The 13,761-nt window shown below is 34.0% G+C and overlaps 2 protein-coding genes across 2 annotated transcripts in view; both read left to right on the top strand.

Moving 5' to 3' along the window:
- Positions 1 to 10,921, top strand: part of LOC115241383 (guanine nucleotide exchange factor DBS-like) — a 16,696-nt gene extending 5,775 nt beyond the window's left edge. Inside the window, exons 6-10 of the mRNA XM_029817123.1 lie at positions 77 to 274; positions 362 to 570; positions 664 to 862; positions 1,146 to 1,485; positions 10,850 to 10,921. Coding sequence (XP_029672983.1) covers positions 77 to 274; positions 362 to 570; positions 664 to 862; positions 1,146 to 1,373 — 834 coding nt within the window. The 3' untranslated portion in view covers positions 1,374 to 1,485; positions 10,850 to 10,921. The remainder of the gene's footprint in view (positions 1 to 76; positions 275 to 361; positions 571 to 663; positions 863 to 1,145; positions 1,486 to 10,849) is intronic.
- LOC115241385 (adenylate kinase) lies at positions 10,894 to 13,761 on the top strand. The gene is made up of 4 exons (XM_029817125.1): positions 10,894 to 11,172; positions 11,513 to 11,749; positions 11,845 to 12,012; positions 12,314 to 13,761. Exons 1-4 carry the CDS (start codon positions 11,074 to 11,076, stop codon positions 12,539 to 12,541), a joined length of 732 nt encoding a protein of 243 aa, XP_029672985.1. The 5' UTR covers positions 10,894 to 11,073; the 3' UTR covers positions 12,542 to 13,761.

The raw sequence follows: 13,761 nt of genomic DNA, 5'->3' as shown, positions 1-13,761 counted from the left end.
CATTTTTCTTTCTATCATTAACCATTATATCTTATCTCTTATTATATTACTTTTGTCTTTTTCTCTTTACTTACAGGGTGATCTGAGTGCACAGGGTGAATTGTTGTTGCAAGGCTCGTTTAGTGTTTGGAGCAGCAGTAAACGGGAGCGACTATTGCGACTGAAACCATCTCAACGGCATATCTTCTTATACGAGAAGGCTTTGATATTTTGTAAGCATAGCAAGCCTCAAGCTCACAACAAGGCTACATACCATTTTAAAAGATATTTGAAGGTATACTTCAATATTCACATTTGTAAAAATAACTTTTTTCTCAACTTAAGTTTTATAATTCATGTGATCTTACGTAATATGTGGCAGATGTCTCAGATTGGTTTGACAGAGTCGGTGAAAGGAGATGCTAGACGGTTCGAGATATGGTTGCAGGGCAGGGCTGAGGTACACACGATACAAGCGCCCAGTATCGATATTAAGCAATCCTGGGTACGTCAGATCAAAGGTGTTCTGATGTCTCAGTTAGCCGAACTCAAAGGAAAACAGAATTCGGCTCTTGGAAAATCCAATCATAAGTACGTAATCGCTGTTAAGAATTAATGATTATTAATTCTTAGCGCGCATTTCAATCTTTTCAATATATTTCATCACTTCTTTTATTTCGAAAGGCCGTTGCGACAAACAATCTCGTGGGAAGCTCAAAGCAGTATATCAGGATCTTTGCGAACACTATCCGTCGACGGTAACAGCGTTATCTCGCACATAACCGATGTTTCGCAATCCACGGAGGAGGATGTGGCATGGAGTTCGGAAAATAGCAATACGGATGAGGAAGACGCTTTTGGCGATAATCCAGGACCGGCACCGGTGAATTTTTTTTACGTTCTCGAATTCAAGTGCTGAGAATAAATAGTAGGCCTAAAATAGCAAATTTTAGAGGACAACAGAGAAACTTGAAAAATCTGTAATTTTACTTTTGCCGTTTTTATTACTTTTAATTAATTTTGCAAATTTATAAATTCAATGCACATCCATTCTTCTCTCTGACAATAATGTTATCTTTATTAAGTGTCTTATATTTTTAGCCTCTGAATCGGTTATGATATGTGCAATTTTACATATTTTACAATAACGACATATTTATTTATAGGGTGGAAGATACGTGGCGTTGGCAGATTATTGCGCGGTGGGACAGTCGGAAGTCACGATGCGCGAGGGTGATACCTTGGAACTTCTAAAAGTCGGCTGTGCTGGCTGGTGGTTTGTCAAACTGATCGGCACTAGCATGGAAGGCTGGGCGCCCGCGGCGTACCTGGAACCGATTAGTCGCAAAACGTCACGCAGTTCGCAGTCGGTCAACAGTCAAGAGGCTATATGAAACAGGCGACTAACACACTAGAGAGCTTGCTAGTGTGTTAGAGCTTTGCTTATCTCAAGCTTGAGATTGCCAGTTGTATTGTTGTATTGAGAAACATTTACTGTTGAAAACGGTAAGAGCATTTTTTAAATGGCGGACGAAGTCGGTTTTTGGAAATCTTTTATAACATTCAAACATAATGATGAGTTGCATCATTTTACATTTTTCTTGTATAAAACAAGTATACAATGCTTGATGTATAATGCCTTTGTATTTGCGATACTAAGAACGTTAAGTTAAACGGGTGATAAGATTTTTACGTTTACGAGAATTTTATACTAATGCATACCGAGAAGAAGAGATGGAACGGAAAGAGAAGTTTCGTCATTCTATGATGATTGCAAACAGTCGAGAACTTCGTTCGCGTTGTGACGTCAAATTAAATGAAGCCGTTCGCGAGCACAGAATGACGTTTACTGAATTGTACAAAATGTAGCATTGAATTAAGCCGGGATATTATGTGCACGCGCGCACAATGGAGGCACAGATGTGGTCTTGTATCGATCACGATAATTTCTCCAACAATAATGCACACGCTATAATCAACAAGAGGAAGAACGCTGCTAATGTTAAACGTATCATCGTTTGGTTACTTTGTTAAGAATCTGTGTGAAGAAGTACCTAATCTATGAATGAAACGTAGTTTTTACTTATGACCCGGGTAATCAAATATCGGCTATGTACGCGATTATTCCAAAGTTTAATATCGTAAGATCATTGTAAAAGACGCGCGACATACTTTCGTCCATAAGGTTCTATTGACGATTCGAGAAACAATCTTATCCTTGCTTGGTGTATACCTTGCGATGTCGCGTCTAACGAATCGATCGCTAGACATATTGTCGTCGATCGCATCACTCGTGTATCATTATACATTGGCTTAGAGTAGAGTAGATTATCCTAGATGCATTGTCATCACAATCGGAAATAGTACAATTTAGTGCAGTTTCGCGAACTTTTAAGAGTATTTTAGATGTTCTGTTTGCGAGGTTTGAAGTGTTTTCGCTTCCCGGGGTTGAATTTAAAATATTTGCAAAGACTATCGAAAATATATAGATCCCCTCGAGCCTTCAAAGACGAGAAATGTGTGATACAAACGTTAGAGATTGATGCTTCTGCAGATTAATAATTGTAAACATATGCAGAAAAAAAACAAATGTTTAATTAATATATCGCCATTCTTAGGAAGTTAGACATATGTATATTGTTGACGAGTCGTTGCGACCAAATAAGCTTGAGATATTATGAATATGACTATGATGTAAACCATTCGTTTTGAAAGCATAATGCGATGATAGGAGGATAAGAGAGAGAGAGAGAGAGAGAAGGGGAGAAAGGGGGTTAAAGAATTATATACAACGTGTACACAAATTTTCTAGAGGGCTAAACGGTTAACACCAACAGTAACACGCAATATCTGATACTGATAAATCTTAACACACCTAATATTTTAGAACTACATATAATAAGCTATCTCAGTTTTCTCTAGGCGGATTTCATAACCCACCAATTTCATAAGTCTCTACTATGATATATAACAATGTATGATAGCATCATTTGTACCGATACATTTAAATGGATAACATAATTTTTAAGGGGTTATCTCGATTATTATGATTTTTTTCGCCAACGTCGTATATGCGTTATAATTATGTCCGCTCTTATATGATATACACACAAGGACATGATTCCGTCGCAACTTTTGATATAGCCTACATGAGTCTTGTTTTTGATATTTATAATTCGAGTATTATTTTATTTATTATAGAGAAAGCACGGTTCTACATGATATTTATTAGATATTTATTAAAGAGATAGTTATATTTGTAAAAAATAGAGAATTATTTAATATTGCATATATATACAGGGTGTCCTAAAACTATCGTACTTCTTCTTAATGGCAGATTCCTTAAAACATTTCAAAACGAAAATCTTAATACAAAAATGTCGAGGCTATAATAGTTTTTAAACGGGAAGCGATTATATTTTACGAATGGCAGGGTTGAGATTTTGCGCGCTTAGACACGGCAAAATGACAAGTGAAAAAAGTGCTTCTATGAATGGAGCGCCTTTTTTATGATATTATGATTATCGTATAAATTTACAATAGCATTGTTATTATATGTTTTGCCGCTTCTCTATGCATTGCATTAGTACATTCTTTTTACGAATAATGGATGCAAGAACTAAAGGCATTTCAAAAATGATTCAAGTAAAAATTTGCGACATGTTTCAACTTCAGCTGTCAAAGTGGTTGATCAATGGTTGATCAATGGGTGTGTTCAGGAGACACAACCGTTGGGTAACAATCGAACGTGATTGGTTCTTACTTCTAGAACCAACAAATCAACATCGAGTGTTGATAAGACGATGCTCAACGGTTGTGCAGTGATTGTCTCCTCAACGCACCCAATGTTACCATAAAGGTGTTTACTATTTCTCCGTGCCTGAGCGCGCAAAATCTCAGCCCTGTCATTCGTAAATGATTCGTTATATAGCCTCGACATTTTTGTATTAAGATTTTCGTCTTGAAATGTTCTAAGGAATTTACCATTAAGAGGAAGTACGATAGTTCTAGGACATCCTATATATGTATGTATAAGTTGCAGCAATCGATACCAGATTGGTCCAGATTGGTCCAGATTGATTTACAGCATACAGTAACTGCAATATAACGCATTGAAAGCTGTATAATCCTGGCAATTTTATAATTATAAACGAGTTAGAAACAATTATACATGAATTCGTTTCTTACCGGGATGCTGCGTTTATACATATTTCAATTATGTATAAGTGTTAATATCTTTGTATTGTGTCGCAACTTTTACTTTTTACACTTCTTTAAAACCTATGCACATTATACATAACATTATCATCATATCAATGTAACGTCAAAGTTTTTAAAACATTGCAATATTTATTCTCTCTATGACATACTGTTGCACTAGTTCAGAGCTTATCTTTCTCCTTCCAATGTGGAGAGAAAAAGATAAACTCTGAACTAGTGCAGCCAATTCAGCTGTAAAAAACAGACCCATTCTCTGCAGCGGGTTAGCTGCAGTTATTGCAAATTCGTTTAAATTTCATTCCGAAAACGATTTATTCCGAAATTTTAATGTTAAAAGTAAGAACGCAGTCACACTCAGATTTTAGATTACTACCAATTGAGATAGCGAAGTGGCCTCGGTGATGGTAACTGTCACTTAAAAATTAGGAAAACAGTTGAACGATAACATGATGTTTTGTATAATGTGCATAGACTTTTAGTCGCTCTTGGAGTTGTAATATATCTACCCAGTCAGCCACGTCTGTTCTAATAGATATTGCCAAGTGCTTGCTACAAATTATTGTCAGCAAAAAGACTACAAATTTGGTACAAGAGTTGTTGTTACCGATTAAGCTGGCAGATTGCCGGCAAAAACCAAACAAAGCACGAAAATCTTAATACAAAAATGTCGAGGCTATAATAGTTTTTAAACGGGAAGCGATTATATTTTACGAATGGCAGGGTTGAGATTTTGCGCGCTTAGACACGGCAAAATGACAAGTGAAAAAAGTGCTTCTATGAATGGAGCGCCTTTTTTATGATATTATGATTATCGTATAAATTTACAATAGCATTGTTATTATATGTTTTGCCGCTTCTCTATGCATTGCATTAGTACATTCTTTTTACGAATAATGGATGCAAGAACTAAAGGCATTTCAAAAATGATTCAAGTAAAAATTTGCGACATGTTTCAACTTCAGCTGTCAAAGTGGTTGATCAATGGTTGATCAATGGGTGTGTTCAGGAGACACAACCGTTGGGTAACAATCGAACGTGATTGGTTCTTACTTCTAGAACCAACAAATCAACATCGAGTGTTGATAAGACGATGCTCAACGGTTGTGCAGTGATTGTCTCCTCAACGCACCCAATGTTACCATAAAGGTGTTTACTATTTCTCCGTGCCTGAGCGCGCAAAATCTCAGCCCTGTCATTCGTAAATGATTCGTTATATAGCCTCGACATTTTTGTATTAAGATTTTCGTCTTGAAATGTTCTAAGGAATTTACCATTAAGAGGAAGTACGATAGTTCTAGGACATCCTATATATGTATGTATAAGTTGCAGCAATCGATACCAGATTGGTCCAGATTGGTCCAGATTGATTTACAGCATACAGTAACTGCAATATAACGCATTGAAAGCTGTATAATCCTGGCAATTTTATAATTATAAACGAGTTAGAAACAATTATACATGAATTCGTTTCTTACCGGGATGCTGCGTTTATACATATTTCAATTATGTATAAGTGTTAATATCTTTGTATTGTGTCGCAACTTTTTTACACTACACTTCTTTAAAACCTATGCACATTATACATAACATTATCATCATATCAATGTAACGTCAAAGTTTTTAAAACATTGCAATATTTATTCTCTCTATGACATACTGTTGCACTAGTTCAGAGCTTATCTTTCTCCTTCCAATGTGGAGAGAAAAAGATAAACTCTGAACTAGTGCAGCCAATTCAGCTGTAAAAAACAGACCCATTCTCTGCAGCGGGTTAGCTGCAGTTATTGCAAATTCGTTTAAATTTCATTATTTATTCCGTTTATTCCGAAATTTTAATGTTAAAAGTAAGAACGCAGTCACACTCAGATTTTAGATTACTACCAATTGAGATAGCGAAGTGATGGTAACGATGGTAACTGTCACTTAAAAATTAGGAAAACAGTTGAACGATAACATTCCTGTCCAAAAAAATCTTTAATTTTATAAATCAAATTATTTAAATTTACCTACTCAGTCAGCCACATCTGTTCTAACAGATATTGCCAAGTGCTTGCTACAAATTATTGTCAGCAAAAAGGCTGCAAGTTTGGTACCAGAGTTGTTATTACCGATTAAGCTGGCAGTTTGCCGGCAAGAACCAAGCAAAGCTTGCTAACATAACTAGACAGCAAATTGGCGGCAGAAACCGAGCAAAGCTTGCTGACATGACTGATATCAGATTGTCAGCAAAAACTGAGCATGATCTGGAGTGCGCAATCTAATGGCAAATTGACAGCAAAAACCGAACAGAATCTGCAGCTTATTACAAAGTATTATAAAATAGTTCAGTCGCTTATTGCTATGCGGCGCGTTATTCATTATCTATACCCGTATTCAAATTCTTGTCATGAGTGAATATAAAGCCTGCACGTCAATTTGCTGTCAGGTTATGTCAGCAAGCTTTGTTACCAAAACACAAGCTTAATGCGGACACAGATGGCACTGGATTTGTTACCAAGTTTTAAGCGAATTTGATGCCAATTTGGTAATAATTTGTTATCACTGGGTATGTGTATTAATCCATTTGTATGCCGTCCTTATATTAACTGTAAGATTTCAATCAAATGCATGAGCAATATTAGTTTAAAAGATCGTTTTCTCGATGCATCTCTTTATGTTGCGATTATAATATTAAAGATGTGCAAACTCGAACAGTCGGAAACGTGAATGCGAAACGTTGGCCTTTCCACGATCGATTTAATTTACAACATAGTAGACTTTATGCAAAAAAAGAGAGAAAAAATATTAATAACTCTCGAAACTCTACTCACATCATACACTTTACGAAGATTTTCGCAAATAGTTACATGATCACTTTGTCGTTCGTGTCTTCGATCGAGCAATCCCTCATCCGTGTAAAATCGCGATTAAGCGACCAAGTCTAAGTGATATTTATAAATATGCAGGGCGCGTTTTTTGTAGATACACATACACACATATATATATAGACAATAATTATACCCGCTGTTGAAGGATACATGACAACGCGTTCATTCAGAGATAATGATGATTCATGATAAATATATAATTCCCGAAGCGATACTTCCCTCCGTGATTAACGGAGCAAATAGAAGCAGGTTTCTGCGAGTGTGAATCTCTCTCACCCCGTAGGTATGGATTTATAATAATATTAATAGAGATCTCGTAAATATAAACGCACTTTTGCTGTGCAATCTTTTAAAAAAGAAAAACTCATGTGAGAGAGGAATTCGACGTTTAACCGCAATCTCTTTACGGATGGTTCCTTTCGTCGTTCCTCGTCGGCAAGAGAGTGATAGTAAAGTCTATTTTTGCATATAACACGTGATAAAGAGGCTGCCGAAATCTCTTCTATTTGCATTACATATGTATTAGCGCGATCATTTCTCATAAATAAGAATCGTTGACGCTACGCTTTTTCTTTATTTAATTAACATATAATGCTTTGTTACACCCGAACAATAAAATCCTTCTTTGAGCTTTTCTTTCAGTACAATTTGTAATTATAAATTGTAGATGATTTTATTCTTCATATACAGGGTATCCCAGAATTAGACCGACAACCTTCAGCTGATTATAAAAGACATCAACAAGCTAATTTTGTCAATAAACCTGTGTCCGTAAATGAGCCGTTTTGGCACTAGAGTACTAGAGAATCAAAGATTAACAAGGGAACCTCGCGAATCCGAAAATTCTGATTTTGATGAAACTTTTTAGACACATTTTTATAGATGAATTCAGAAATTTCCAGTTGCTGCTCAAAAACGATTTTAAGAGATGAAATCACCCCTCATATGTAAAGCGATTTTTTTGCTTTTCTTGATATATCTCGAAAATTATTCGAGGTATCAAAAAAAGGTTTTATACAAAAGTTTTATGGTAAAAACACCTCTATTTAACTACACTAATAAAATTAAAAAATTTTAAGAGATGAAATCACCCCTCATATGTAAAGCGATTTTTTTGCTTTTCTTGATATATCTCGAAAATTATTCGAGGTATCAAAAAAAGGTTTTATACAAAAGTTTTATGGTAAAAACACCTCTATTTAACTACACTAATAAAATTCAAAAAAAAAAAATTTTTTTTCAAAGATTTTTTACCTTTGTTGATCTTTGATTCTCTAGTGCCAAAACGGCTCATTTGCGGACACGGGTTTATTGACAAAATTGGCTTGTTTTGGTGTTCTTTATAACCACCTAAAGTTTGTCGGTCTAATTTTGGGACACCCTGTATAAGAAAGAAATTCTACTCGTATCCCAAAAATAATATTTTTATATAAGAGGCAAAAAAATTGCTCAAGCTTAAGTTAAGCATGTTGTTAAACGATTTTGCTTTAAACGTGTATTATAAATTCTTTATATTATCGTTACATATAAAATGAACAAATGCATTAGAATTATGCGTTTTGATTGTTTTTCGTGTGCATACCTACATTTGCACGAAAAGACAGGCGTGATGCGAGTATCATATAGCGAGAAATGATCATTTTCAATTGTTACATATATATCATCTTACCATCTTCATGAAGGGAATGGAATGCAATTCGTATGTGCAATGTATATTCGAGCGCGTACAAGAATTTTTGTTAATTTGTCCGAATCTTGCGTATAATCAGTTATCAAATCTTGTATGAGAGACCTGCAATATTAAACGGGAACATTAAACGCGAGAATTCCAACGGAGCAGCAAAAAATCAGTTCTTGTTCTTATCGCGATTAACAAACCCGCTTTTTGTTTGAAAAACGGATATTTTAAGATAAGCATATAGTTAGCAGTGATTATGTGATTGTATTTTAATAATTATTCACACACCTTACGTTTTTATTAAACTTCTTATCTGATTTTTTATTCATTCACTTTATTAGTGAATGAATACTTTGTTTTTTTTTTTTGGAAATTTTTATATAAACATTTTTACCATATTGAAAAATTTACTTTATTATTTAATAAATCAATTTTTATATTATCTCGATTGATGATTGTAATGTAAAATCATTATATGTATATTATACAGGGTATTCGACAAGTAAGTGACCAAACGAAAGGTAGAGGTAGATTGGGTCAAACTGAAAAGAAAAGTCCTGTATCATTTTGCGATTTTTATAATAATTATTGAGAAATTAATTAAGAAAGATCGGCCAATTCGCGCGAGTATATTAGCGCGCGGCGGGAAAGGACGGCCCCATTGATATATGGTTGTAAGACGAGAATCCAGCGTTATGTACGCACTGCTCGTACGTAATCGTTGTAGAACGCTCCTCCCAAAACTTCGTGGCGCGCCTAGTAACCACAAACTTTTGGGTTGTCTCTTTTCGCTGCGCGCTTATACTCGCGCGAATTGGTTGATCTTTTTAAATTAATTTCTCAATAATTATTACGAAAATTGCAAAATGATAAAGGATTTTTCTCCTCGGTTTTATCTACTCTACCTGCACACGACGGGCGATTATCAGCCTGATTATTATCATCCTGTATATATTTTTTATTTTCCCTATTTTTTACAGCATTTTATCATAAGGCTTTCTGTAAACCTTATAGTTTTGAAAGTCAGTCTATTTAAATATTCTTCTAATCAACTTTATTATTATATTGTATTATTATCCTTTATTAATCCTTAAAGTGTCAATGTTTATTTTGAAACATATGTGTAAATTGTGTAAAATTTTACTGTAATTATATATATGTGTATGTATGAAATTATATAAGTACATCTGTATTTATGGATCTATTTTTTATAACTGAACTGGCTGCTCTAGTTCAGAGTTTATCTTTTTCTTTCCATATTGGAAGGAGTCAGTTCAGCTATAAAGAACAGATTCTATGTATGTATGTATGTATGTATGTATGCACATATACAAGTTGTCTCAGAATTAGATCGACAAACTTCAGGTGGTTATAGAAAGGACACTAAAACAAGCTAATTTTGTCAATAAACCCGTGTCTGCAAATGAGCCGTTTTAGCACTAGAGAATCAAATACCAACAAGGGCAAAAATCTTTGAAAAAAAATTATTTTTTCAAAATTTTGTTAATGTAGGTAAATAGAGGTGTTTTTACCACGAAACTTTTGTATAAAATATTTTTTAATTTCTCGACTAGTTGTCGAGATATATCGAGAAAAGCAAAAAGCTGCTCTACATATGAGGGATGATTTCATCCCTTAGAATCGTTTTTGGGCCGCAGCCGGAAATTTCTATATTTGTCTAATATATTTACCCTCCCCCTCCCCTACATGTGTGTAAAATTTCATTAAAATCGGAATTTCCGGGTTTGCGAAATTTCCTTGTTAATCTTTGATTCTTCTAGTGCCAAAATGGCTCATTTACGGACACGGGTTTACTAGCTTTTGTTTTGGTGTCCTTTATAACCATCAGAGTATCGATTCTATTAATTTAAGTGAGGGTGAAAATGACAAAAATGAGCGAATTTACTAGAAAATTTATAATTTTATTGGTTCAAACCTAGTAAAATCGCTCGCTTTTGTAATTTTCGCCCGCACTTAAATTACAGAATCGATACTCTGAAGTTTGTCCCTCTAATTCTGGAACACTCTGTATAATGCGGGTGATATTTCCCGCGCGCTAGTTCAAATCGACACGAATTAAATTGTTTCTCGAGACGGTCGACAGATGAGGCAAATCGCAGTTCGGTCAAAGATCAAATTTTCACCGACTGCTGACGCTGATGCACGCATACATTCGCGCGCTTTGCATCGCAACGCAAGGATGTTCCAGTGTCACGTCGATTATTATCCGTGGTGACACGGGTGTTATGCGACCTTGGGAGCAATTGAGAAACGAATCATTTTCCGCGGAGATCGACGAATTTTCCCTTCTCGACTCGTTAAGAAAACATGCCGCCGCAAACGGATGCAGTCCCGAAGCTCGAGACACCGTCGAGCGGAATTAATGCTGTTCTATTGGGACCACCTGGTAGCGGCAAGGGCACTCAGGTATTTTTTGATCGCACGTATATACTTGACCGTCATTCTTAAAATCGACCTAGCTATCCTCTTTGACCTATAATACCTTTCAAACATAAATTAATTTTATTTGAATAAAATAAGATAATTTTAAATGACAAAATGATTAAATTAGTGAATTCCCTCTTCTCGTATTTTTAATATATAATCAAACTGTATAAATGAATAAAAGATAGATTTATCTTTTAATATTATGCGATTAAAAGTGTTTCGACTCAATGAAATATTTTAATTGCATATTATACTTTTTATATTAATTATGCTAGAATGCTTAAATCTGCAAAAATTTAGTTGAACACATCTGTTTCAGGCGTTGTTATTTAAAGATAGATACTGCGTATGTCATCTGTCCACGGGTGATATGTTAAGGGCTGAAGTCAGTTCCGGTTCTACTCTGGGAACTCAAATCAAAAAGATAATGGATGAGGGTAAATTGGTTAGCGATGACTTGGTAGTTAGCATGATTGAAAGCAATCTGGACAAACCTGAGTGCAAGCGTGGCTTCTTGTTGGATGGATTCCCTAGAAGTGTACCTCAAGCAGAAAAAGTAAGTTAGATGATCATTAGTTAGATGATCAGAGTTTTGTACATCTTATAACGAAAGATTTGAATCTCTGTATGTCATAAATCTTTTTTATACAGCTTGATGAAATGCTCAGTAATAGGAAAACAAAGCTTGACACTGTCATTGAGTTTGGAATTGATGACAAATTATTGATCAGCAGAATTACAGGCAGATTGATACATCCAGCTAGCGGTAGATCTTATCATGAGACACTTGCTCCTCCTAAAGCTCCAATGAAAGATGATGTAAGTAATAAAATAATTGTAGTAAAAAATATCAAACGTACCATGTAATATAATCTGGAGAAAAAGAGAATTTTATACAATTATCCACAATACAGTACATTGTATTTGCAAAGTGTAGTTGAAACATAAACTCACAGTGACACACCAACTTTTATATGACTTATGTAATATGTCTTTACTGCAGATAATATATAATAGCATTTATCTTTATTGACAATTATGTGTACATAAAAATGTTATGTAATTACATAAATTCAATTAAAAATTCAATTAGAACTTGATGCATAATCTCTTTTGATAGATCACTGGGGAACCTTTGATCAAGAGATCAGATGACAATGAAGATGCTCTGAAAAAACGATTGACGACATATCACACGCAAACTTCACCACTCGTCGATTATTATGCTCTGCAAGGAATTCATTATTACATTAATGCTGCCCAATCCGCCGAAAAAGTCTTCAAAGATATTGATCAAATCTTTCTGAGAGCCACTAAGAAGAAGGGATTCTTCAGTAGATTTTTTTAGAATATCGTCAATAGAAATAGTTTCTAAAACATCCTTTTTTCTTTTTTTTTTTTTTAATAGGATTTTACTTTTAGAATTTTATTATTTTTGAAGGAAAATTGCAGAATTACAGAGATAATCGTAAATGCGTTAAGTTTACAATATGCTGCAAAGATGACGATTTATGTGTCTAACGCTTGTTTTAACTGAGAGCAATCTGCATCTAAAATAATCTTAGTAACATATAACAGTTGCATTTACAAAAATTGCTGTAAACAGTATATTTCGTAGCAATATCAAATATAAAGACATGTAGTAATATTTTATAAGGCACCATAATTTTCTAAAGGGGTATGAGAAGTTATGACTGCAAATGAAATGCACACAGTTTATCAATGCTCTAAAAATAGGTGTAAAATATATATGTAACACCAATCATATATAACTTTAGAGAAAAAGATATATATTTGTATATAGTTGCTAAAAGGTATTTTGATTCATTGTTACTACACTCTATTTTTATGCAATGTTTATATCGTACTGAAGTACATTTATCGAGAAAATCTTTTACATATCTCGACTTATTTTTAGTTTTTCCTACCTCGGGGATTTATCAGTTTAAACAAGCGAAATATCAGTGAAAAATAAGTTTAGAAATCGTTTATCAGTCACATATATGCACATTCTTTCGAATTCTGTAATTATATCGTTCTTAACGCTAAATGCGACCGTCTTATATCGATTTTTACTTTTCTCATAAAGATCGAAAAATGTAAGAATTTTTTATTGTATGTATTCAATAATGAATGAATTAACTCAAGATGAGAAGATTTATAATTAATACTTGAATTAATTATAATTATAAGAATATAATAACATTTGCCTGCTGCATTTAACATTAAATGGAATTTAAATATTTACAATTATAGTTTATCACTTTTTCAATTGCGACAGCAACTGTTGAGGAATCATCACTATTAAACTGTATAAATACACAAAACATATTGCAATGCTACACATCATTGCTATACAGTATACATCATTGCTATACATCATTTTTGAAGACACAATTTTACGAGAGCACGAATGATACAGATCTGAAACTATTTTACATAAAAGAAACAAATATATATATTCTGATATAATACTATTTCATGTATGTACACAACTTTTAAAATCCCAATATTTTCCGAAAAAACGAATGTGAATTTAGATAAAAATAAACTATTTGTGAAATCTTA

The sequence above is a fragment of the Formica exsecta genome, unplaced genomic scaffold, assembly GCF_003651465.1.
Source record: "Formica exsecta isolate Colony F162 unplaced genomic scaffold, ASM365146v1 scaffold480, whole genome shotgun sequence".
In the NCBI taxonomy this organism is placed as follows: domain Eukaryota; kingdom Metazoa; phylum Arthropoda; class Insecta; order Hymenoptera; family Formicidae; genus Formica; species Formica exsecta.
The sequence above is the reverse complement of the archived record's forward strand: the minus strand, read 5'-3'. Positions and strand labels throughout refer to the sequence as shown.